This window comes from Ixodes scapularis, unplaced genomic scaffold (assembly GCF_016920785.2).
Source record: "Ixodes scapularis isolate PalLabHiFi unplaced genomic scaffold, ASM1692078v2 PGA_scaffold10__122_contigs__length_95168666, whole genome shotgun sequence".
Classification (NCBI taxonomy): Eukaryota; Metazoa; Arthropoda; class Arachnida; order Ixodida; family Ixodidae; genus Ixodes; species Ixodes scapularis.
In genome coordinates this window covers 85,367,528-85,394,383 of record NW_024609836.1, presented here as the reverse complement: position 1 = coordinate 85,394,383, position 26,856 = coordinate 85,367,528, and the positions used below count along the sequence as shown (strand labels likewise).

Genomic DNA, 26,856 nt, shown 5'->3' with positions numbered 1-26,856 from the left:
TCAGCGGAAGGAGGAGATTGGAGGAAAGGAGGAGGAGGAAGGAGAGTAGGAGGGGCATACTCCCCCCCCCCCCCTCCATCCTCTCCTCACTAGCTGTGCTCTAGTTTCACATTACAGATTAGTAAATGTCTTACATTTTTTTTTCTTTCCACAATTCAAACTTTGGACACTCTGCAAGCACTGCACCCACTTGATGCTTTCAAACTCTTCTTTGAACACACCGTTATGAATTGGATTCTAACGGAAACAAACGACTATGCAGATCAGCCGAGCGCACAGCCCGATTGAAAGATTGGGCAAACTTGTTATAAAAGACTTGGTCAAAGACTTCTGCACGACTGACCCAATGACTGAGACACATTTTTTTACAGCAAAGCTGTTATTCGCTAGGATCTGGGAAAAAATGTGCCTGCAGATGTTGACAGAAAACTCCTTATTGGTCGTGGCAAGTATGAATAAATCAAAATAAAAAGCAGGAGCAACAGCGTGAGTCAGCCTTCCTTGGCACAATTTGAGTGAGGTCCTGATCCCTTGTTATCATCTCAAGGCATTGTCCTCAAGGTCGTCCTAGAAGTTGTCCTCAAAGTCATTCTACAAGTTGTCCTAGACGTCATCCTAGAAGTCGTCCTTTAGGTCATCCTGGGTGTCGTCCTCGTGGTCATCCGAGAAGTCGTCCTAGAAGTCGTCCTCTAGGCGGCGTCCTAGAAGTCATCCTTGAGGTTGTCCTCTAGGTGCCGTTCTCAAGGTCGTCCTGGAAATCGTCCTTGGTCATCCTAGACGTCGTCCTCCAGGCATCGTCCTAGCTGTTGTAAAAATAACAGCTTCGTTGATCTTCCATCTTCACGTGAAGTAGAAGGGCTCTACAATTTTTCTGTACAGTGGAGCTGTTAAGGGCTAGTTTCCCCAAGATCATGTCCATCCTCAAATGACCTGATGACACAAAACTCTGGAGAGCTACCGCCATCTATGAGCGATGGTGGCAACCAGACAACTGGCAAGCAGGTTGTCTGGTTGACGCCATCGCTCATAGGCAATCAGACAGCTTGCTTGCCGGCAACCAGACAACTTGCTTGCCGGTTGTCTGGTTGCCGCCGTCACTCATAGATGGTGGCAACCTTTCGAGCCTTTCCACTCTGGCTAGCCGACTTGTGGCCGGCCATTACTTCATTCCCACCGTAGTAAAGCTTCGCCGGTCTTCCTTCTTTACCATAGTGGAGAGGCTGAAAGTTTTTTTTTTTTTTACGCTCTTCTCAGTGAATTGATATAGAGTTCTGCATTTCAGTGCCAGCACCGATATGCAGCCGATAGCCTGAGAAAAATAAAAACATCCATGAAATAAATGTAAGGGCACAAACGAGCTGGTGTACATTAAACATGATTCAAAAACCTAGAGACTGCAGGTTAACGACACACGCACTCAGAAGTCTCAAACACAGCTGAAATTTTATTTGCCAAAATCTGGATAAATACAAAAAAAGAATGAATGAAAAGGGGAAGGGAAAAACCCCAAGAACACCTCTTTCCACAAATGTACATCCCTAACAGTTAGCAGGACAATGACGACCACCCGAGACATCTTCCTCCTCTCTTATTTTTAAACCCTGTCACCCTGACCCAAAACGAACAAAACTTTTCTTACTGGAAACTTGTAGACATTTCAAGGACAGCACATTTCAAAGCCTAAGAAATTGCCGAAGTTCGTCGTCCAAACCAAACGAAGGCTTATTAACAGCCTTTCCGTGGCTTAGTATTGTGAGTGATTCTTTTATCAAACGTTTAACCAGGTTTTGGAAAATAAAATTTCAGCTGTGTTTGAGACTTTCGACTTTCGTTACCTGCAGTCTCGAGGGTTTTTGGATCGTAAAATATCTATGTTGGCGATTCAGGCAAAGTTTTCGAGCCTGCTATTCTCATACCAAGACCTGCGCACTGATGAGAAGACGGATTTTCTTTTGTCAACGACTTCCATCAAAGAAAAATCACCTTGGAGTAAAAATATGTTTTCTATGACTTGAAGACCGGATACACACTGAAGTTCACTGTGCATACCTGGGGCACTACGAACATAATGGTGCTGAAGAAATTGGCATTTTCGGGCTCCACCGTTTTGGAAATGCTGGCTCAGTACATCAGAAAGGGGCACTCCTTTTCGTTATCAGCTGGTACATCAGTCGTCACTGTTCCAGTTTAAGGGAAACAAACTGACGCTTGCAGGACAGTGTGGGCAAACAGAAAGGGACTCGCCAACTTCACAAAAAAGATGAGAAAAGGAAAAGTGGAGTCTTTTCACACCGGGACTCTTTTAGCATTGAAGTGGTGCAAAAAGAGACAAGCCCACATGCTGACATCGCTGCATGGCGGCTATTGCAACGACACCGGCAAGGTGGACAGAGTGAACGGAAGCACAACCAGAAAGCCCGCCTGCATGTACTCGAGTACAATCAAAAGATGGAACTTGTTGACAAGGCTGACATGCAGCTGAGCTTTACCGAAAGAATCAGAAAGACCGTCAAGTGGCATAACGGTACGAACTTGGGCAAGTTGGTGGTACATCGTATAGAAATAAAAGTGCTAAAAACACGAAGGATGAGTAGAAGGACGTACACCACAGAGTGCTTTTCAACTGGTTTAATTTCGAAAAAGACACATACCGCAATAACAAGTCACATCACCCAATCTTTACCATCCAATTGCTCATCACTTTTTTTCTTTCTTAAGCCCTGAAGAATTGCAAACGTGACAACTTGAAATTAAACAAGTTTATCGAGGGGGCACCACCACATACTTCGTCACACTCGGATATAAAAAAAACGCTTCCACTGTCTCTCGTCTTCTTGTTTCGGTTTTTGTACTAAGATAACGGTGCTGTCAAAATAGGGTACACTTTCGCAACTACTACAGTGCACTGCAAGATCACATGAGGGGGCTGAACGCATCGACGGGGCGTATTCCCTCAAGCCTTTCATTCACGCATCGCTCCGATTGCCCAAAGTGTACCTTCCCACGAGACCAGGGGATTCTGTATACCACCCCTACCTTGCAGCCTACATACTTCATCGTATACTTTATCTGACGTATAACTACTCGCTGATGTTCACGTTTTACCTGCCCGCATAATTTACTAAGTATTTGTGGACCTGAGAGCAGAACTGGAATTCCATGTTTTTTTCCTACCTTTTTTATGCTTTGGCTTATGTTATGTACATATGGTATTACCACTAGTCAGACTTTTGGCTTTTCTCGACCTTTTACCTACCACCTGAAGCTTCGCTTTCTACCATGCCCCTAGCAAGCAGAAGCGGGAAGCCTCGAGTAGTTTAAGTTTTCTTTCACCTACCCTACATGTCACTCCTGAATCCACACATCCCTCACCATGAGAAGGGGACCCACAAAACCTCGCTCTCACATCTCACAAGAGACATAACATACCAGATCATGGAAGAACAGTGCAGTGAGGAAACGGGGCTGGAGGCCGAGGGGAGACAATCCAATGAGGCTGAAGGAACAAAGTTTCCTCGAAAGGGCGCCAAAAACCTTGGCCCAAGGTACACAACGAAAGTGACACGTGTGCACACATACCTCGGCAACAAAAGCAATAGGAAGGACACAAGGTACATGTGCTCAGATTTGGAAAAGGCACTGCGTGCAGTGCCATATGCTTCGAAGACTAACACACACCAAAGAAGTACTAAAACAAACACCTGTAAAAACGTGTGTGTCATTTAAATTTTAAACATTCTTGCGCAGCAATAAACTGATGTTTTTGTGTTTTTTTTCCCCCATTGGGGGAAAAAGAATACAACTTTTAAGAACAAAAAAAAAAGTGAAAGCCGTTTACAACTCCCTGTAACACCGAATTGGAGCGCAGCTCTTGAGGAGGAGGAGGGAAGGGTACTGAGGGGAAGGTAGACCCCTCCTCCCTTCTCCTCCTCCCCTCATTCTTTAAAGGGGCACTGACACATGAAAATCATATTTTTTTTTATTATCCGAAACGATTGAAAACGATGCCGGGACATTACCCTCAAAATTTGAAATTTGGGAATTCAGTATTCGTGAAGTAAAAAAACAATTTCCAAATGCCGAATTCGAAGTTCCCGCGCGATCGGCGCCGGTGCCTTGACGTCAAAAATTGCGGAGACCTGAAAGTCCCCTTTCTTTCACCACTCCCTGCTGTTGCCATGGCAACCCAAAGCGAGGGGGAAAGGAGCGAGCGGCGGCGTTCCGGCGGACCGGTTTTGAGCGGTGTCGCCTGTTTTCCGTTGGAGGATACAAATCCAGGAGACGGCACCACAACGAACTCCTGATTTTTGGTATTTCAAAAAGAAGGGCCGTAGTGCGTTCGCAATTGCGTTAAAAAACATGTTTTAGGATTGCCGTAATTAAATGTTATAGAGATGTCGCCTACAAAGCTTCTAAATTTCATGAATCTTGACGTCACCGATCAAAAGAAGCGAGGAGGCGAGAGGCGGGAAAATCAAACGCCAAAAATAAAAAGGGGCGCGCGCGCGCGGGAAAATTTTTTTTTGCAATGCGGGTTTTTTTGCGTGTCTATGACTGCAACTTGCATCGTTTTAGACAATAAACATAAATACGACCTTTGGGGTGTCAGTGCCCCTTTAATATGCTCCGGGGGGGTCACCTGACCTCAGGGGGAAGGGGTCATCTGACCTCGGGGAGAGGGGGGTATCGCACGAGTTCGGGGGGGGGGGGGAGGGGGGGTCACGTGACCTCGGGAAGGGGGGGCCACGTGATCTCGGGGGTCACGTGGCCTTGGGAGGGGTCGCGTGACCTTGGGGGGGGGGGGGTCACGTGACCTTGGGGTGACCTAGGGGGTCACGTGACCTTGGGGTGATCTTAGGAGGGGTCGCGTGACCTTGGTTACGCCGACGGCGACGCCGCTCAAGCCGGAAACGGGCGCTTAAGAGCTGCGCTCTAAAAAAGCTCTATCTTCAAAGGAGGCAACAAAGTTTTGTTTTTGGCCCCAAGCATCCTTGGTAGCCATTGTAAGCAAAATAATATGAACCTTGTGAGAAAACCACCGAAACCACATTTCCAGTGTCTTTATGTGCATTTATTCGACACAGATTACGCTGTACAAAAATGCTGTCTGATGATTCGCAGAACTATCAAGTTATGAATGAGCAAACCACACCGAAAAGAGCATTGTATTTGGTATTACTTGTGCCACTTCCTTAAAAGTGTGGAAAATTATTCTCCGGACCGATATGCAGCAGCATGTTTGGGATCACTTCCAACGGCGTGCATCCTCCAAAAACCCTTTGTTAACACACTTGTTTTTAACAGCTGATTATGTACAGTTCATAATAGTACAATAATTAAAGTCCGGTCATGCTCGAACACAGTGGTTAGACCAGCTAATTCGTAGTTAGTTCTTTCAAAAAACATTTGCTTGCACTAGTGGCACTTGCACAATCCTGGACAAATATAAAGTCATGAGCAACATGGGGGAAGCTGAATTTGCAGGGTGTAAAAAAACACAAACGCTACAAGCTTGAACGAGCAATTTAAATACCACAACCCCTATGCAAACATATGTTACGTAAAAAGAAAAAAGAAAATGGTAAATCAAAGTGTTCTCTAGTAAATTTGCTCTGTAAACCTAAATATTGCATACATATAAAAAAAGGCAATATGTACATTATATCCACACACTGTTATGCCGCACGGCTAGCATTCGTACAACAGCAAACGGTTCCTGTAAGAACGAAGAAACACGCTCCCGTAAGAATAACGGCGAACGTTTCCGTAAAAACAACGCCGCGTTTGACGCCTCGAAAGAATACTATGTGGCGGCATGAATCTTGTACGCCAAACAGAATTCTGCAAAACTCTGTTTTAACGGTACTAGGAGACAGTGGCCACGCAAAATTCCGGCGAAAACATAAGCAGTTGTGCCGACAGATACCGGAAAACAGAAAAATGGCTATCAATAAATAACAATATACATATATAGTGCCTAGTGCCAAACGGGCGTTTCCCCGTTGCCCGGAGATACTTTACGTCCCTTTTCTCCGTGGTTAGTGTCCTGAGAAACCGGCGAGCTTGTGGCTCAAACGAAAAATTGGAATTGGGCCAAAGCCCGCAACGCGTCGAAACAGTTCTGGCAATGATGTCTTGAAAATCCTAGGGGAGCTTCGAACGTTAGTCTATGTAGTCGTCCGCTTCTTCCATGTAGTATTCGTCCTGCTCCTCCCCTGCAAACGCAGAGAGGCAGCGTGGTAAGCAACAACCCCCGCACTAGTAACAGCTCAGAATACTAAGTGCCTTCATAAAGCATAGAACAGGCACATTTTTTCATCGCTTATACGTTTGCTGTGCATATCGCATTTGCACGTGGCACCTAACTTAAATTTGGAAGGTTCCCCGCTTTCTCTTTCAATTTATAATATAACAACAGCTTGTTGTTGAAAACCATAGAAATAGGAAGCTTCTCAAGGCAACATGACGCCACCAGAGGTGTAGCCGGAGAAGATTTTCCCGACTTCCCGCAAGCAAGGGGGGACACTACCCAGAAAAAGAAACTTCCGCAAAGAAAGTCCATTTTGAAAAATGCCATATTTACATCCATCAACATCTAGACATCAAGAGAAGGGGCCTCAAACGTGCAGCCCGCGACTCGCTGAGACGCGGCCCTCGAGCATCAACGGGTGCTTTGCCCCGTTCCCGAGCCTTAAGCTCTATATGCCTCATAAATAATTGTTTAATCTCGTCGGTTCCTTTAAGCTCTAAACGTAACACGTGCTCACCTATTTTTGTCTATTTCCTTTTCTCAGCTATACCTTTCTGTTCCTTCGATTTTTATGTTCACTTCTGCCCCAGTCTCAGGTTTATTCAACATGGTTATACAAAAATCCCACACCAATGCTACAAGCACAAACTCTTCAGGCCGCACCTCGGCTGCACAAACTCCTGCTCAGCAGGACCAACTTCTAAAGATAAAGCTTAGAACTCTGCTTTCTACCACTCAAGAAGGACCATGAAACGCACAAGAATTGTTTTATAATTGAGCTATAAAAATTTTCAGGCAAACTCAAACTCTCGTATGAAGGTTTCTGTAGTTTTTTTTTCTTTAGGCATATGTTTAATTTTAATACTTCCCAAGTGAACTGACCAACACGACAGCGACAGTGTGCTTTCTCTCTTGTTCTACTGAAAAGTGCCAGCACGTTAGCGGAGCGGCGTTATTTAAAATCTTGTTATCACATCAGGCAAGGGCCCAAAGTAATCACATAATGAAATCAAAGTTAAACATGTCACCGCTAAAACGGCAAGTTTGCGGAGAGCAGACAGCACGAAGTTCCATCTCCAGGAAAGCTCAAATGTGCCACTGAGACTCAGCTACTTCGCAACATAAAAAGGAGCTGTTTCTTTCGTTTTTTTTAGGTTTGTTGCTTGAAAACATGATAAAACATAATGCCCTCCCCCCTTCTGCATTGGCCCTCGACCTTTCAGGGTGGGCTGCCTCTGGCCCCCACATTCGAATGAGTTTGAGACCCCTGATCTAGAGGGTATTCCCAGAAATGTTCATTTGTTTAGACTGCATAGTTATTTTTTTTTAAATTATTCTGGGTCCGCCGATGCTAAACAAATGGTAGCGGTTCAAGCACTCTGAACACATTTTTCTCCGTCCCACTTTTCGGCACGAATTTCACTTTAGGAAAGCTATCGTTTGGTAATGGGCCAAAGGAAAAGGCTTACTCACAGCTTTTCCTGACTGGGATTTAATGGGCAATGCAACTGTGGCATTGCTTTTTTAGTTTGTGGACGTCTTTTACAGAAGATGTTAAGATTTTGTCGACAACATAAAAAGCAAAAAATGTATTTGATTTTTCGGCGAGATGTTATCATAAAATTAATTATTTTTTGGAAATTTTGTTTTCACAATTGCACTCTCCAGGCATTCTGGAGAGCGCAAAGAAAAATGTTTGGTATAATGTTAGTTTTCTAACTATGGTTTCCCTAAACAGTGTCAGTGTGTTCCAGAGAAAAACAACTATAATTTCTTTCACAATTCACGCACAAAGATGAAACTTTGCACTGCATTTGTCATCGCAACTGCCAGTATATACCGTAAATTTAATTCATATTAAGCCAAAGTTTCAAAAGTTCAACCTTTCGGGCAGGCACGTAGCCAGGATTTTGTTTCGGGGAGGGAGGGAGGGAGGGAGGGAGGGAGGGGAGGGGAGGGGAGGGGGGGGGGGCACCAATGACAAAATGCTGTATGAGAGGAAGGGGGAAGAGGAGGGCCCAGCAAAATGGAAGATTTCGGGAAAGGGGGGGGGGGGGGCCCGGGCCCCATGCCCCCCCCCCCCCCCCCCCACCTCGCTACGTGCCTGGTTTCGGGCAGTGTCTTCCCTTAAGGCCCGTTCACACACTTCCGTCTGACTACGACCGAGACAGAACCAGTTCTTAAGCCCTTTGCGAAAGCTTATGACCGCCTGCATTGCTGCGCAAGCCGTCGCAAAAGGCTTAAAACTCGGCCTTATCCGAGTCTATCATAGTCGAAAGCAAGTCTGTGATCGGGCTTTTACGATGTTCCCAAAGGTCGTCCACAGACCTCAACGTATGTGTTGCAATAAAATTTGAAGGATTACATCTTACAAAGTAGCTATTGGTTCCAGGTTGCGCACTCACCTCTGTGTTGACCTAATAGCTGTGCCACACTCAAGTGCTGCTCCTTCTCTTCATAGTCCTCATCCAAGTCCTCGTCTTCTGCAATAATGATAAAAATGTGCACCAGGTTCACTCAGGGCAACCAGCAAGTCTTGCAGTGGCAGAAAGGGGATTCGAAAGTTCTGATATGAGTGCATGGTAAAACTCCATTTAAACATCTCAGTAACGTCGCGGAAAGAATTACTACCACTCCAGTCGACGTTCCAAGCCCAAGTGTTTGGTGGTGAGGAACAATCTGCTGACGATGATGATGAAGTAGTGCGGGTTACCAACACAGAGCCAAGAACACAACATTACCTGCAGTAGATTCAAATCAGAGGCCATAGCCAACAAAAAAGCAGAGCTAAATATCTCGGGCATTCATCGGCATTTACGGGCAAAGAAGTTAATTAATTGATGTGAGGTTCAGTTTTTTTTTTTTCCATTTCTAAGAACAAAAATAAAAACAGATTTTTGCTGCCTGTTCAAGAAAAACGTAAAAGTAAAAAAAAGAAGAAAAAACTTCGACAAAAAAAGGTAATATGATTGGCAATAATTTAAAACAGCATTATTATACTGCTTTAACAAGTATAAGAGTTTGTAAGTAATAAAAGTATTATTCTATATGAATAAGTATGTGCGTGCAGGTATAAGACTAATTTATCCAATATTTTTATTTTAGCACGTAGGAGAAACTTTTGCCTCCAAGCGAACTATAGCGGTGGATAGCAGTAGTGTGACAGTGACAATCTTTGACACTTCAGATGATGAAAGGAAACCATGAGAGTAACGACAAAGCCACGTATGCATAGAATGTCTAGCAGTGCATAGCACCAAACCTGGACCACAGTGCAAGCCACTTATAACCATAATGAGAAAACCCGAAATTTCCATCGTTATAACTAGGGTGTGCATTTTCCGGTTTTAACCGAAAAACACCGATAAACATCCGTCGGTGACGAAAATATAAAATCGGTTAAAACCGAAAAACACCGGTGGTTGGATATTTTCGCCCTGGTTAAAACCGAAAAACATCGGTCGTTGCTATTTTCCGACCTAGCGAAGCCCTTTCCCCGTAGAGGTTCGTCAAACGTGTTATCTCGTGGATCCTGCATTCTTCAAGTGTTTATACATGGCTTGCAGGTGGCGCCAGTCCGCCCTCCTTTCTGGGGGTCAAAAGCGTCTGGTGAACGCAGTGGAAGCTAAGCTCTCATACGCCTTTCCCCTATTGTGTCTCCCATGTCCCTTTTTTGTGGAAAAATTAACACAGTGGAGGGTAGGCTCTCACGTGCCTTTTCCACATTGTGTCTGGCCAAATGATGTCGGTGCAAGCCATGTATTCAGAGGTTGCTGTGGTTCCTGGAAGACACTGCCGATGTCCGTGTCGTACAGGAGCGTGCGTTTTCATAATTGCGGGTTGCGAACCGCAAGGAACGTGCTGCCATGACGGCAGCACGTTCCTTGCGTGTAGATGCAAGCATGAAAGTATGCTTGCATCTACTATAATAACCAAGTGTGAGAAATAGTTGCTTCCTAGAGAAGAAGTGTATGAACTATGTGAATAAAATTGGAACTCTCTGTCTGTGATCAATCGCTTTTTTTTCACCGATAATCACCGTTTTTAGCCTCATCGTGAGATGTTCCACCGAAAGACGTCGGTGTTTTGAAAATAAATAAACACCGAAAAACATCCGCCGATTTTTCTCACAAATAAACACCGGAAAGTACACACCCTAGTTATAACCGATTATCGTTGTATCTGGACTAGAAACAAACATTTTGCAGTCTAGAATCTCTAGAAACTGATTGTTTTAAGCGGTACATTGTTATATGTGGTATCGTTGTAAGTGGGTTGCACTGTATATTCTCAAAACCAACGGTTAGTAAAAAGAATATAGTCGGCCCTTCCCCGTATAGTGTGGCAAACGCAGTGGTAGCACAGAATGTGATGTGTTAGTACAGTGTACTAGAATACCGGGAAGTGTTGGAACCGGCACGGCTCGGAAATGGAAGCTCATTAAGCTGCGTGTGTAGGCAGCAATCGTAGCGCTGCAGTAGTCACGATGGTGGAAAGTCGCTGCAGCTCACCAAGTTTGGCGAATATTGCATCAGGTTTTCGCAACCGTTCGCAACGCGCCTATCGCGGCACACGGCACTACTTTTTCACCCTACTAAGGATGCGCCAGTGTTGACAGTCGTCGTGATCTACACCACGAGCCCCACGCGAAGGTCCCAACACTACCCCGTATTCGAGTAGTGCTAGTGTGGAGAAACTGTGTACACATGTGGAGACTGGATGGCGCAAAGTGGCCCTGTCTTGCGCAAGCTAACCGCACGAGCGTTCCCACGCCACGCCACGCCACGTGCCCCACGCCACGCGCACCACGCCACGCCACGCCACGCGCCCCACGCCACGCCACGCCACGCCACGCCACGCTGAGCGTGCCGTGCCGCCGGTTGAACGTGTTTCTCCATGCCGCCGTCAATTTCTGACCAGTGCACAGGTCTATCACATGGTGCTTGCGCCCTTTTGGGAGCTTCCTTTGGACTCTAAAAGTCACTTATTAATCTTCTTTTTGTTGCGCTTCAAACGAAGATTCATAAGTAGCTTTTAGAAACCACAGGAAGCTCCCAAAACAGCGCAAGCACCACGTAACCATAGCGGCCAGTCACATGACCATAGCAGCCACTTTTCCGCAGGCTCCGGAAAGCGCCAAGTGCAAATTCGTTTCGTGCCTAACTATAGCTCTAAAAAAAATTTTTTTCGTTGTAAGTTTGTTTTGTGACATTCTTTTTCCATCTAGGCTGTCTAAAAAAATAATTTTTTCCTTTATACATGTCCTTGAACCTGTTGCGGCAAAGGGGTAAGCTTTGTTTTCTTCTCTGCTTTTCTGCGACTCTCCAGCTCTTTCTCTGAGGAATTGCGGTATGTGCACATTTCTTGGAGCTGAGTGCCGCTGCACGTCTGAACACGTGATGTTTTCCCTTCGCGTTGGTACCACGGAGGCACTTGAGAAAAAAGTTTGGCTGGCACCGGTGTTCAATCAAAGAGGAGACGAGCACTGCGTCGGCATTTGGCTGGCAGTCGACCTGTCGACTTCCATTGCTGGCATCTAACCGGATGTTGGTTAGGTAAACATATTCTGCGTTAAAAGGGCAGGGGGGCACCTACCATGCTCGAGCATTTCGTCTTCCAACTCCTGCATGGCAGCAAGGTCCTTCGAAGGCACTTCCTTGACCACCTTGGCGGCTGGTTCGTCCTGCTGGTGGGCAAATTACAAAACGTCACAAAGACCGTAGCGGGACGCCGATTACAAACCTACCGTAAATAGATTCCAGAATCCCATAACTCTGCCAAATTTTCACCGCGACTAATTTTAAGCTTTGGTTAAATGAGGATGAACGACAACGACAGTGATGTTGCATTGAACTTGCAAGCATCTCCCTCAAAAGAGCTCTAATAAATTCAAATTTGCACGGATACTCGCACGAGTTCTGAAGCATCGAGGGCACTACGGACGAGCCCCAGATCTGTGCGTCTGCCGAATACAAAAGTGTGGACCCAACTTCTTGTTGACCCTCCAAGGAACCATTTCAAATTGCTTTGTCAACAGATTGCGAGGTAGTAGACTCTCATTAATTCAAACTCCAGGAAGCCACAAGTTTTGTTTGGGTGATCAGAAATTTATCTAAATATGATGGAAGATAAAATTATGATTTGCTCTATGGATGGCTACACATACAAAGCAGATATTTGACGATTTCCTCCTTGAAGGCCTACTAACCACAATAACGTATATGCTACATATGAAACATTGATGAAATGTATGAGATAAGTGTATTCATCACTCAAAAATGTTGTCTATCGTGGACTGTTTAGACAGCAGATGACACTTCAAAACAAAATTAAGACAGTTCATTCAAACAAAAAGTTCTCCGATTTGGACCATTGAGTGCACTTCTTGTTGAGCACCGGTGCACTGCAGAGAAGTAACACCTGCAAAAGTGAGCTCCACGCAACGAGGTAGAGGGGCTTAGATTGATAAACCGGAAGTTCCGAAGTGGCACCCCCCCGGTTGCCGCCATGTTTTACGCAAATGTGACCACTCGTCACGTGACCTCACAAGAGCCGTGACGTCGCAGGTAAGATGGCAGCGCCCAGAGCTGGCGTATGCGAGTTTGTTCGGTGCGCGGCAGCCGTGATGTGCAGCGGCTTTCCGACGATTTCGGGCTTTTTCGTGCTTGCTGACGCAGGTATATTGTGAAAATATGAAGGAATGAGACTTTATACCCTTTTTGCACAAGATCGGATCATCTGGATATTAACACCTGTGAGACAGCATCAGCCGTATCGCCGTACCGGTGCTCGGATTCCGGGATGTGTTCAAGGATCGATAGAACTTTGAGTGCTTTTAGCATGAAATTTTCGCGTTCTCTTAGCTTTGTTTGAACATTGAAATGTCTATGAATCGACGCGAAAGGTATACGTCGCGTTAGGGCCTAGGAGAAGTTGTTTCAGGCCTGCGTCACCGAATAACCATAGCAACTTTTAGCGAGGAAGCTCCTGCGATCTTTAACCCTTTGTGCTAATCGACGATTCTACATTCGATCGCCTTTCTTCCTTTTTTTGGTGAGTGCGAAGTGCGCACTTATTTTCAGCTACGAGGATGACGTTTTATTGAGTGTGGGGATGAATAAATCGTTGCAGGCACCTGCTTCAAAGCTATTCGACTTGCAATAACAACTGTTTTGGTGTATGCATCGATTAACTGCACCTTTTTCTCTTTCGTAGGATTTATTGCAGCAATACTTTTTTTCATCAAAACTGCATTGTATTAGTCAGTCAATTATTTACTTGGTCTAATTACCTGGATAAGATGATTCATATTTGTGTTCATCCCTTGCCTGAAGAGCAGTCTTGTTGAAAAATGTTGACCATTCCTTTCGGTCTCTTCAATAACCTTTTTTTGAAAGGTGTGGGTTGCCTATACTTCGTATCATTGTTACCTGGAAAAGGACAACCACCACAGCCCCCTCGAGCCAATCAGAGACACAGAGCGAAGGTGTGTGACAAATCTGTGCAGACGAGCACTCTGAATGACATGTTGTCATGTGCCTCTTTCCAACGTGCATATTGGCTCACCGAGACTGTAGCCTTTGCTGTTTGCCAAATTGTGATGAAACAAATTACAGTAGCTACTACTGTAATTACCCCAGGCTTTCATACTTTGGTCATTTGTTCGACAAGAATGTTACATCCGCCATCACTGTGAACTCGGATCAGCGCCTATTGGACTCGAATGCTTCATTAGCATTTGACGTGAACTGGGGCCCATTTTTGTGCTTTGCGCCGAAAAAAAAAAAATGGCAACAGTTGTGTTGCTTGATGGGTTTATGCAAAGGGTCTACGTATAGGAAGTGTCCTGCTATATAACAATGCATCAACACATACGAATAAAGTATATGCTCAGAGGTGTGTTCAGGAAAAGTGGAATGAGTGCAGCCCAATGCAACAAGTCTGCCAGTCTGGTATGTCCCATCAATTAATATTGAAGGGTCACAGATGCGAGTGTCCTCAAAAGGACCTGCGCGTGTGGTGAACACTATTCTTGGTGTATAAACTCTCAAGGCATAAAGGCAAGCGGAAATAGGTTTATCTGGTTAGTGTATCAAATGTTTATTTCCACTGCATTACATAATTATTGATTCTTAGTTAATGGTTCTAGAACGAGTTCTTTCTGCGACAGTCTCAATCGTAATACCTGTGGACCTTGTTGTGGGATGACGCTCCTGGCACGTCGGTGTTCAGTTTGGTCGAGTAGCAACTTTAACCGACTGATGCCGTCTTGTAATCATACGTCATGTGCGCCTACTGACATCTGATGCACTGAAGCTGCAGGGCTGGCTTCTAATCCGCAAAATTTTCCTGGTAGTTTTCTGCATCAATGCAGCAAGCTCAGGCATGCATTGGTTATGTGGCTGTGCCTTTTGCTGTACCGTTGACTTGATAGCTGGCAACAATGTTTGCTATCCAAGCCATTTCACTTCCATTTCATAATGGAGATTTATTGTGCATCCCACGACCACTGCAACTTGTGCAAGTCTTGCGTGGCAAAGTGAAGTCTCGTGACGCTTGCAGTCCATTTTTGAGAGAAACCAACCATTCTATTTCTTAAGGTCACTGAGCGGCATTCTCCCTCAAAGTTGGAAACTGTGTGCTTCATGGCGTGGACACAGATAATTAGTGTCAGCAAATTATTAGGTATTGTCCTTGGACGACAACCGACACCAGGTCAACTCTCCTTGCATTGCCGCTCACCTGCCTTGTCATGCTTACCTCCCGTCCAGATGAAGTAGATCACAAGCTTCGAGGTAACGTCGGCACCAGGGACAAAGACCGCCGAAGATAATCCTCAATCTTCCCCGGATGCTCGTCAAGACGTGGTCGAGGGTCGTTCGGGACGAACCCTTGCAAGCCAATTCATTGGTACGGGCACCTCCAGTAGACAAAGTCGGCCTCATGCAATGGTAGCAGAGTGGTTTTCGGTCGGCCATTCGCAGTACCTCCGTCTTCCTCGGTGTACTTTGTTCAGCGCGGACCTACACTGGTTCTTCTCGATATCGGGAATGCTTCAGCATTGGGGCGTTTCGTTGGATTGGCATTGAATAGTAACAAGTAGCCGGTGGTGGTCATTGTGACTTTGTGGCATAAGTCGCCCTTGTTTTGTCAGATGCCGCTTCGCTCGAAGAAGTCTCTAGTTGAAATGCCTGTCAAACTTCTGAAAAAATCTCGGCGATCAAAATTAAAGCCGGGCAACTGATGGCAGGAACTAGCTTCCTTATCTCCTCCCGGACACCGTTGTGAATGATGTCACGGATGCCTGGGGGGCTGGCGTCGAAGTTGCAGCTGGACGACTTGAGTGTCGCGACGCTGGGGAGTTTTTAATAGTGACGTGCTCGGGCCTGCAGTGTGCATTCAATGTTGAAAGCTGCACTGATATGAACCCTTCGACTGTTGTCGTGGGGTTGCGGAAAAGGCTGCTGAAGGTGTTGTCCCTCACATGAGGAACATGGGATTTTTAGCTTCTTGTCTTCTGTAGCATCAGGGTTGGCGTGGATGCTCGATCAGAAGCAAAACATCCTCCACGAAGGTGGACGCTCTCGTTGGGGCCGTGTCCTGGACAGAATCGGGAATTCGGCTCTCTCTTGTCGATGTTGGCTGATGAACATGCACTTCAGCTCAGTCTTGCAAACTTCCCACGACGTTAAGGAGGATTCGTGGTTCTCAAACCAGTGCCTCACAGTTTCTTCCACGAGAAGTATACACGTTTGCAAGTCCGGTCTCAGGGCGCCGCCATCTTCCTCAGTGGGGTGCGCTCTCGGGAGCGGCCATAATCCGATTACGACGCCTTAGCAAGGCTTCGTAATCGGATTATGACTGGTCCAAGCGCACCCCAGACAGGCAAGATGGCAGCGCCCTGAAGCCGGACTTGCAAACGTGTATAGGTTCTGCAGGAGCTGGTTGTCCATCTACCCACTGTGGCTGGCGACACGGTCATATTGTTCAATCCAGCCCTCGACGTCTTGTGCACCTTGCATGAAAGGGCATCGGAGTGCGAGGTGCGACGGGCATGCAAACGATGGTGGGAGCGAACGTGGTTTGCTGCGACAGGGTTGTCATTGTTGGCTTAGTCAGCTTCGGTTTTTCTGGCAAAAGACCTAATTCCGTTGGTTCTTGCTGGTAGCAGCACCTGGCTTGGATTTCAAGTTCTTCGTGGTGTATTTCCGAGTTTTGCCCTTGTAGTACTCGCTCGTCTTGCAATTTTGCTGCCGGGCTCGGGATAGGACTTGGTTCACGGCTCGCCGGGGGTTTAAGACTCGGGATAATGTGCCACCCGTGTCTTGTTATCGGGCAACTCGGCTGAGGAGCCGCCAGGGTAGACACAGAGTGAAGGGCTATGGGTAAAGTGTGCAGCACCTCCACCAGAACATACAATGACAGCTGAGCATGGCCTGGAACTGTCCAGAATAGTAAATATTGATAGAAAATAGGACTGGAGCAAGCATCGGAGACAATATAACAAAACAGACAGAAAAGAGTCTATCCTGACCACTAAAGAAGCTGCACTGCTTTAGTGGCATTCTGTCTGAATATATCCTCTCCTTCGGGGTCTGGCGACTGCCGTGGACGAGCTGAACTGAAATCGATGTGAGACCACTTTTCTGGTAATGAGCCGCTGCAGACTTCCGTCGCAAAGCGGCGTGAATGGGTGGAGTGGGTAGGTAATGCGCGCGATGAAATGTCCACACAGCTTGCAATTCGCGTAACGAGTGTTGAAACTTAGGTGTCGACGAAACGTGCGACAGACCAGCGGACTCAATACCAACTGCAACACCTGTGCTCAGTGAAGGTGCCCGTCTACGCCAGAACAATTTAGTAGGCAGCACAGCATCACCTAAAGCACGGCACAGGAACTACCAGCTGGAAGGCAGCTCTTCGGCGCGCCGCACACCTGTGCTCCGTAAAAGAGCACGTCTACGCCGAAACAATTTTGGAAGCAGCACAGTATCACTTAGCACGGCACGGGAACTAAAAGCGGCAAGGCGGCTCTCCGGTGCACCTTACAACCAAAGTGAGCCTTCGGGCATTTGGACGAAGTGACACCACGATTGCACACTGCCAAGCACGACTCACGCAAATTCCGTCGCTAAACTGTGTATACAAATATATTGCACACGTTTTACTGCAGATCTCGAAGGTTCCGACGGTCAACAAGAGCACAGAAACGTCGCCTTAAATTTTATCCTAGCGGTATCCGAATCAATCCGAGGTGCGAGCAACGTAGGGCAGATTGTCTCTTCCGTGGCAATATCGCCGTCGGTCACCAGCGAAATGCACACCGTTCCTCCGTATTTTCACCTTGTACCTACGTCAGACACCACGCTGAACTCTGAAGTCGTTGTCGACCGGCCTTATATGACGGCTTCTGCGCCTGAAATCAACTCGCCGAGACGAACGACAACCAACAAAGCATCCGATAAGCTCCGGCCCAGCTGGGGCCAGCCGCTGCATGGGCGCTGCCATCTTTCCTGTGACGTCACGTATTTGGTTTGGTCATGTGACGAGTGGTCAACTTTGCGTACAATGGCAGCCGCCTTAGGGGGGTCACTTTCGAGTGCAGACCGGAACCCCGGTTTATCGCTCTAAGCCCCTCTACCTCGTTGGCTCCACGGGTGTTGCTTCTCCGCAGTGCAGTGGTGCTCGGAAAGAAGAGCACTCAACAAGGACACGAGAACAAAAAGAATGAATTAAACGAAAATGCAGTTAAAATTAAGCGGCTTAAAAACACATTGAAAACATAACGGGACAACAAAAATGTTGAAATTAGTTTGAACTAGCCAGAAGTTTATACCCGAGTTTGAATGATCACTAGCTTGATGAAATTTAGCAGAGGTGTAATTAGACTGAGTATTTCTTTAGTAAATGTATTGTAGGATCAGTTTACCTAACTAAAAAATGACAACAAAAAATGCCTTCTTATGGACTGAACCTAGCTAGCTAGCTAGTTTAGCTACCGTCAAATTAATGACGTGGTGGGCCATTGTGGCCTTTATTTTGGCAAGACGAACGAAATAATACTTTCAGCCTTTCCACACTGGTGAAGGAGGAGGACCAGCGAAGCTGTACAATGGTGGGAATGAAGTAATGGCCAGCCGCACGTCGGCAAGTCAGAGTGGAAAGGCTGGAAAGGTTGCCGCCATCTATGAGCAATGGCGGCAACCTTTCCAGCCTTTCCACTCTGGCTTGCCGACGTGCCTTTACTTCCATTACCATTACTTCATTCCCACCATTGTACATCTATGAGCAATGGTGACAACCAAACTGGCAAGCCGGTTGTCTGGTTGCCGCCATCGCGGCAGCTGTCCGGAGTGTTGCGTCGACGTTTATTTGCTGGCGGACAATACCCTGGGGAAACTAGCCCTCAACAGCTTCGCTGTTAAAATGTGAGCTTCTTATATTTCCCCCCCCCCCCCCCCCCCATCTGCTTTCCTGCCGAAACAAAGGAATGTCCACAATGATGTTTTCATAAAAAAACTTAAATGTTTGCTCATAAAAAAAAAAAGTTTTGGGTGTTTTTTTTTTTTTTAGGTGAGCTCATATTTTCATACTTTCAAATAATAAACGCATTACCTATGGGCACCTCCGCTGTAAATCATAGCATGACACGTCAAGAAAACATTTTATGAGACCCATTCAAAAGGCCAACATACCATCGGGTTCGTGCCACAAACGTGTTCAAGAAAATACAGGGTTGAAAAAGGTGCAGGTTGAATAACGCCGTTCGAAAAACGGGGTTGGAATGGCCTGCCACATTTCCTATTGTGGCAGTGGGGCAGTCGGTTTCGTCATAACTGAGCATGCCCGAAGCAGCCAACATGGCATTTCCCCTTCTCGGCTGGTGCTAAACTGGGCCCGCTCATATTGCCGCTGACTGTACTTAGTCAATCCCAAATTCTTCCTTTAGGTGGTGAGCCCCACTCACCTCGTCGTCGCTGTCCAAGCGAACTTCCTTGGGCTGGCTCCTGAGGAAAACGTGTAAAAATGCAGCAAGATCAGCTCCATTCCAGCACCAAGCACGTAAAGAGGAAGCGTACGCTTCATTCCGAGACAAAGTCCGTGCCTACGGTCATCTAAATCCACATGGGCACAACTGGATGCTCCATGTCACTTTAAAATGCGATTGTAGCAGAACTTTCAGCATCCCTGCCGAGTTAGCACGTTCGTGCAGCGCAAGCATCGTTCGCAGCAGCATGGTCGTGCTTGCCGCTTCGGCTTCGCTTGCGCATAAGGTGAAAAAATTAGGGGTGTGCGAATACCGAATAGTAGTTTTCGAATCGAATACCGAATCGAATCAAGAAAAAAAAGCCGAATATCGAATCGAATATCGAATAGCGATTTTATTTGTAGGAATTTTTCAAAGCGTGCTGCGAATGAGATTATTATATGTGTGGAGTATGCACCTGTTGCAGAATATGCATCTTGTGCAGAACAAATGCTAAAATGTAAAAAAATTCTGGTGAAAAAAAATTTAAAAAATAAAAGCAGTTGCTGTTGGGTGTTGGGCACTAAGATCCAATTTTATGGCACAAATATAATCTATCTTCCCTAAACGTCACAAAAAACCAAAGTTACAGCCACGCATGCCTTTTTTAAGCCCAACCTCACACCGCGACTTTTTTTTTTTATAAATGTTTGCATATCTCAGAAAAGGGGCATTTTGCGATATTTGGTTTCCATTTTAAGGAAGAAAAAGGGCACCCGAGATTTTATTTCACGTAAATAACCAGATAGGTGTTAAATCTTAGTAAACAGGCTTAAACAATATAATCTGAAGTAAGAAAAAAAAGCGTTGCTAGGTGTCGCAAGACACCGTCCAACTGCCGCTATGCATCCACTTTTCCGTCTATCTATCCTGTTCTAAAGAGCCTTGATTTAAAAAGAGGGAGCAAGCGAAACTGAAACCACGGAGATGGCTCCAGTGCAGATTGGTCGTAAGTGCGCATGTGTTGTGTTGTCGCGAGGAAAAAGGCGAGCAAACAGAAGGGCGACGACGCCTGCCCTGCCTGCCCGATCCCGATCGACGCTTTCGTTTTTTCGTCACCTTCTCGCAAATCGTAATTCAAACGCGGCTATCGAACGGTTGGAAACCCTCTCAAATCTAGGCACACTATTTTTCCGTTCCGTTTCGGTCCGAATCAGAATTTGCGGCTGGAGGTGCTTGAGGTTCCAAAAGAACGACGACGATAACTCGGCTGGTTTTATCGGCGTGTTTAACGTGGTTTTCTTTCTGTGATCTTGCAGTCGCCGATTTCTGTGAGTGCGGCAAGTGTGTTTTACATCGGTGCTTCAATTTGAAACGAGGGGCTTTACTCGTGAAAAGAATTAGGCATGGCGCGGGACTTCGGCCTCCCAACAATTCCTCTCTGGAAGCGGCGCAAACGGGATGTTTCGGTTGTGATTTAAGGGTAGGTTGTATCACGATCGTGAGTAAATCTGCGTAATATAAAGTTTGTGGCGTTCGTTACTTTTCTTTTTTCTAACCTGTGCGTTAGATTTTTGTGGAATGGTAGGATCAAGAGCTGTTTTTCGCATGGTTTGTCTAACATCACGGCGCTTACATCGGGGGGAAAACGGCTTTTTTTGTCAGCTCCGCGCCGACCGCGCGTCTTTGGCCGAATATATTGAATATTCGAGTGACCGAATACTAGGAATTCGATTCGCGAATCGAATTATTCGAGAACTTTCTATTCGATTCGAATTCGTATATTCGAGTATTCGCACACCCCTAGAAAAAATCCATAGTGCATTGTCAGTTTTTTTGTCTACAAAGTGAGAAAAAAAGCTGTTTCTGTGGATCGCTCTGGATATCTAGTTGGCTTCGCAACAACAACCAAATCGTCCCCGGTTTTCTGTCGCTTCGTCAAACCAAACACCCCTATGACCAGTAGCAAAACATGTTCTCCCTACAACGTAAAATAAAACGCAACGCTAAGAACAAAGTAACTAGCTTCTTCCCCTAAAATTTCTGGGATATTTTCACGTAAGACAAACATACCCCCTAATCGGGCACCTTTGCGATAAATTACGGCATTGCTTCGTACGAAGCCAATCTTCCATTCCGATAAAGATTTTATATTTTTTCCCCAGATGCCAGGTAAAAGACGGCAAAGAGCTTCCCCAGAGGTCCACAGCATTTCCCTCAGGTTGCCCGACGTTACAGGGTGGTACACACATGGCTATGGACTTCATGGTGGACATGAGCGAAGTCAGCTTTGGCGGCGGCTTCTCCTTCCTCTTCTTCTTGGTCGTTTCGGAAACCACCGATGCAGTCTCCACCAGGTCCACCTCGCTGCTGCCCTGTTGCCAGGCGAGAAGTCGGGGAAGCAACTGATGATCCAAGCTGCGGCTCTTTTAAGTCGTTGCCTCGTCAGATGACATACACTAAAACTATTCTGAGAAAGGCACCGGCATGAGGTCACATATAGCCTCCTGTACCGTACGCATTTTAGAGTTCAGTTTCAGCAGAGCCAAGGCAACGACATGAATGTCTCGCTTCGGTATGTGTCTCGGATGCGCGAGCGAGAGCATTAAATGTTTTAAGTCGCAACTTGTATAAACAAAAGTGCAACTCTCACCGTGAGTGTTGCTTTGCCACAGTGCACCCCTCCTATGGGGGAAGCCAACTTGATAGGGATAAAATAATTTGTGCCAACAAATTATAAAATTACTTCAAGCTACAAATGTTTTGCTGTGCTCAAATCGAACCGACGTCCAAAGGTTTTAAATATGTATTCGCACAGAACTCAAAATGCTCCGTTTCGTAGATGGTGTACAACATTGTCAAGCTACTGGCACATGGCTTCATCTAGCATCTCATTTGCACGGGCGCACATACATCGAACGCTAAGTTAACGGTAAGGCGCGTACCACCAACTTTAATGTCTCCATATGCAAAGAAAAATATTTGCCCTGTGCAAAGAATGAGATGGATGACCCACGATCTTTTAGGCTTCTCATGATCTTTCCCATTGGTTGAACTTTTGCTTCCAGTCCCTCCGTAATGCCCTCCAAACATAGAAGTTAGAAGTACAGTAGGACATCTCCATATACTAGTCAGTCTCTCAAAAAACAAAATCTCTACTGTTATCAGTATCACCACAATTCCAGTACCACAGACACCTCTACCTGTATTACAAGCACATTTGAACTATGCTTCACTAATTCATATCTTTGCTATATCTACACTATGGTACCGTAGCGTAGAATCTACCTACACTACAGCAGGTAGATCTAAGTCTAAGCAGGACTTCTCAAAACGTCTGTTTGGCTTCCCATGTCTTCAAAGTGGTACTCTCGTCTTCCTAGATCACAGGGACAGATTTTCCATGTGCACACACGGAAAGGCTCTACGAGACGTTAATAGACGCCTTCAGCACGTGCCAGGCTAAAGCCGCCATTGCTGACCTCTTCTCATCCATGGAGTAAGCACTGCCAAGCCTACACAAAAGTCTGGGCACAAAGGAACCCATGGTGTCAAAAAAGGCAATAAACCTGTCTTGTTATCAAAATGATCAAGCGAAGCAAATGGGAAGAAACTAGTGAAGGTCGGCTATGGCAGCACCTCTGCAGCTCGCTTAAAGGGATACTGAACCGAAATTTGAATTTCGCAAAATAAGGCTAAAGAAGCGATGAACGGGATGCTAATAAATCTAAAACAAATGGCTGTATTTTTGGAAAAGAAGGGCGCGATCAAGTGAGGACTGCGACGTCACGATCCTCCTGGAACAGTTGAGAATCAGGGGAAGCGGCCTTGCTTCTCTCTTCCTCGCATCAGTTTACTTGCTCGAGAGGACGAAGCGAAGAGGAGAGGGAATGAGAATCGCGACGTCACATGTCTCGTCGGCCCTGTTCAATCGCGCACTTCTTTTTCAAAAATACGGCCATCCATTAGAGATATTGCTGTACGAGTGATGTTATTGGGTTTTGCAGCTTCCCGCCTATCGCTCCAGCCCCGTTTTGTGAGCTCCAAATTTCGGTTCAGTATCCCTATAAAGGCACCATGCACGCCGTCGTCCCAAAGAGCAGAGGCACTCCCGACCTGTGGCGGCTGCGGTTCCAGCGGGAATCCCACGTCCGTGCTGTTGAGGCTCTTCAGCACGTCGTAGTTGATCTTGTTGGAGATCTTTTTCTCTTGGAGCATCTTCTCTATCGCCTCTCCAGCCGTGTTCGCCTGCACGTTGGTGCGCTTGCGCCGCTTCCTCTGCGATAGAAAGACGGCAAACATGGCCGATGTGTTTACAAGGCGGCAACGAGCGGCACAGCGGTCGTTTAGAAAACACATCAGATCCAACGACTATAGTTTAAAGGATAATTCTGAAATTTGTCTAAAAAGCATGTTTTTTGCTTTACAGGACATCAAATATGCTACCAGAGTCCTCCGATAACTGTACCGTATGTACTCGCATAATAAACGCACCCCCCACAAAGGGTACCAATATTTTTACTTTTTTTCCCTCGCGTAATGAACGCAGCTTTAATTTTCAGCTCCACAAGTCTTGAATTGCATGCAACTTAGCTAGCCACCGAGCCCACCAAGCCAATTTTTTTTTTGCCGCCAAGCGGTCAGGCGAAGCCAAGCCGCTCTCGTAATGAATGCAAGTGCACAGTTGCGGAAGCGATCAACCGCGATTGGCGCACACACTTAGAGAAGCATGGGTCGAGGAATTGCCCAGTCCCGGACATTCTTCGCCTATCGGATGCATTGATGTCAACAAACACGCCGTCGTCTGTGGTCCGCTTTCGGACAGTGAAATCGTGAAAGAGGTTAGGCCTAAAAACGGTCGCATTGCTCTCCATGCTGATTGAGCTTCGTAGGGCGCTTTTCCTTCGGCAAAAGGCGCACCAAAAGCGCCCTAAAAAGGTTCGCAATTTATTAAGCATGGTTACTGTGGCGCGCTTTTGACCAGCTGTGAATGCACCTCCATCAATGGAGACGTGCCAGAGTACCTTGCCGTGTCACATTGGCACCTAATATGACATTTGCACTAAGTGTGTCAATGCAAAAATTTTACCCCGCATAATGAACACCTCCCCTCCCTAATATGTAAAAATTTTTCGGGGAAAAAAGTGTGTTCATTATGCGAGTAAATACGGTAAGTGACAAAGCTACAGAAATGTGTCACGCCCGTGTCGCGTGTGCCACCACTATGACACAACTGGTTTGGACCGCTCAGTCGAGTCAAGGGGTCATATCCGTGTTGTTCGTCACCCATATGGATTTAACCTGGCCAGTAACATTACACAAGGTTCAAACAACAATTATACTTCGAAGTTCAATAGGGCATCTCCAAAAAGAAATCTCTCGCTTCTCTAGAATTTTTTTTGTCAAGTGCGTTTCCTAAATTAACCTCCTTCCTGCTGGCCACCCAGTACCTGCTAGAAGACGAGGTCTGCACCTTTCCCCCAGGCATCATCAAAAGTGGATCAGCACCACCGAACGTGTCAGCATCGCCACCAGTGCGTCTTGACGCGTCTCGCAACAAGTGTGACGCAAGCACGAGGCAACGCCAAGAAGAATGCATCCACTTTGCGGCGTCTCTCATCGAGTTTCAGCGTGTTTGCCTCTTGGGACAGATCGAAGATCCCCTAAAGACGACGTGGTGCGCAGGCACCATCTTCCAATTGGTATTGCTACACCCCTGCCAAAACAGAGATGACACTGACCTTCTTGGGTTCTGGCTTGTTGGCATTTTCTTCCATTTCCTGAGCTCTCCTGGCCTCCTTCTCTACAGAAAAAAAAAACACACAAAAAACAAGGCAGTCAGCAAGACGTCTCGACAAATGGACACCTCGCATCTCACCTTCCTGCTCCTTCAGGTACTCGGCGTGGTGCATCGTCCAGAACCTGGTCTTGAGCTTCACCTCGGCATCTGTCATAATGTACTGACGAGACAAAAAAAGAAGGGACGAAGGCGAGCAATGAATCTATACCGAGATTTGTCGTCAAAGCCGACCTCCAACCTCCCCTTTCAGCCGTGCAGATCTCAGTTTACCCTCTCTCAAAATACAAAGAGTAGTGAACAAACTTGTTCCTCGTCCGTTCCTCTTCGTAATAGACACTTCTTTAAAAATGAGCACCATCTAGTAGCCGCTGCGGCGGTTATTCCGGGTCTTCATATTTCAGGCATGCGCTTTGACCACGTATTGGGTACAAAAGGTGACGTACATGTGAACAGTGGGCGACACGCGACATGGCAATGCCGCTTGTGCCGGATTGGCTGCTCCTAGAAGAGGACACTGTGTCGCCACAGATACCAACGCCCGGCAACGTTGCGCGTGCATCACTGAGGCGCATTTTAACCTACCCCTCCTCCCCCACCCCGTTCACGCCACTTCGTGGCAACGTTGCACGTGTATCACTGCGGCGGCTCAAATTTCGTGGGTGTAGGTTTCTGAAGAAAAAAGGCAAGAAAAGAAAAACTCGTTATTTTCTGTGCACAAGAGGAAAACGGAAGCGAACCGTCGGGTTGACACTGCTCCATGCATGTGGCACCACAGTTTCTTTGAGATGAACACCCAAAAGCAGATATAGCTGATAAGAGCGCTTGTGGGACAATATCCGAGTAGCAGCAACAACCAGACCGTTCGTTTTCTTTTTCAGCCGTTGCAGAGAAATATTAAAGTTTTCTTTTCTTGCTTTTTTTTTTCTTTTTTAACAGTTACACTCACGAAATTTGAGTATGATAAGTTCACCGCATAAAGACATCTTCACCGCATAAAGACATCTGTGTGAAAAGTATCATGCACTTTGTTTATTCACTTATTTCTGTCGTTCTTTTTACACCAGAATAGCGCTTGGAAAGGCCCTGTGGATGGGGTTTTGTAAAAAGCCTATTAATTCACAAAATATCTATACACGTTTGCAAGTCCGGCTTCAGGGCGCTGCCATCTTGCTCGCTGGGGTGCGCTTGGACGCGTAATAATCCGATTACGAAGCCTTTCTAAGGCGTCGCAATCGGATTATGGCTGCGTCCAAGCGCACCCCACAGGACAAGATGGCGGCGCCTTAAGACCGGAGTTGCAAACGTGTGTAAGAAGACGCAAGTAGGTAATGCTTACCGAGTCCAGTTCGTCGTCGTCCAAACCATCCAGGTCTAGCTCACCCGTTTCTTCCGTGTCCTCTGCGAGCGAAAGGCACGATTTTTTAACGCTACAATTATTAAGGAACCAATTCATGCGGTCCCTCAAAAGAATCAGTGATCCATTTCCATTTGACTCAGGAGTACACAAAAGCCTGTGTAGGACAAAAACCTGCGTAGGCTTTTGTGTACTCGAGAGTTTTGTGTTGATGTTCGGCGGGCAAGCCCCGTTGAGTGCGCTTCTTATTGAGCACCGCTGAATTGCAGAGAAGCAACACTTGCGGAAGCGAGCTTTATGGGTATTGCTTCTCCACAGTGCGCCGGTCACCGGTAAGAAGCGTGCCGAATCGGGCTAGCTCGCCGCACATCAACACTCAGAAAAATATAAATATTGCAGTTTATTAGGACGAAAGCCTTATATGTCTTATCGTTTAGTCGACCTTCAAAGTCCTTGAGCGAAAACACGTCGAAGACACGAAAGGT

General features: G+C 46.3%; 1 protein-coding gene across 3 annotated transcripts in view; it reads right to left on the bottom strand.

Annotated features, from left to right (window-relative positions):
- Positions 1-5,049: 5,049 nt before the first annotated feature.
- LOC8037295 (transcription factor IIIB 90 kDa subunit) overlaps positions 5,050-26,856 on the bottom strand; it is a 67,561-nt gene continuing 45,754 nt past the window's right edge. For 2 of the 3 annotated variants that reach the window (XM_029974177.3, XM_029974179.4), the window contains exons 9-17: positions 26,354-26,415; positions 25,096-25,177; positions 24,959-25,020; positions 23,334-23,495; positions 21,468-21,592; positions 19,218-19,257; positions 11,846-11,936; positions 8,656-8,733; positions 5,050-6,215 (exon numbers count right to left, since the gene is read on the bottom strand). In XM_029974177.3, the coding sequence (XP_029830037.2) occupies positions 6,163-6,215; positions 8,656-8,733; positions 11,846-11,936; positions 19,218-19,257; positions 21,468-21,592; positions 23,334-23,495; positions 24,959-25,020; positions 25,096-25,177; positions 26,354-26,415 (755 nt within the window). In that variant the 3' untranslated portion in view covers positions 5,050-6,162. The remainder of the gene's footprint in view (positions 6,216-8,655; positions 8,734-11,845; positions 11,937-19,217; positions 19,258-21,467; positions 21,593-23,333; positions 23,496-24,958; positions 25,021-25,095; positions 25,178-26,353; positions 26,416-26,856) is intronic. The other variant, XM_040220217.3, reaches the window with a different exon arrangement.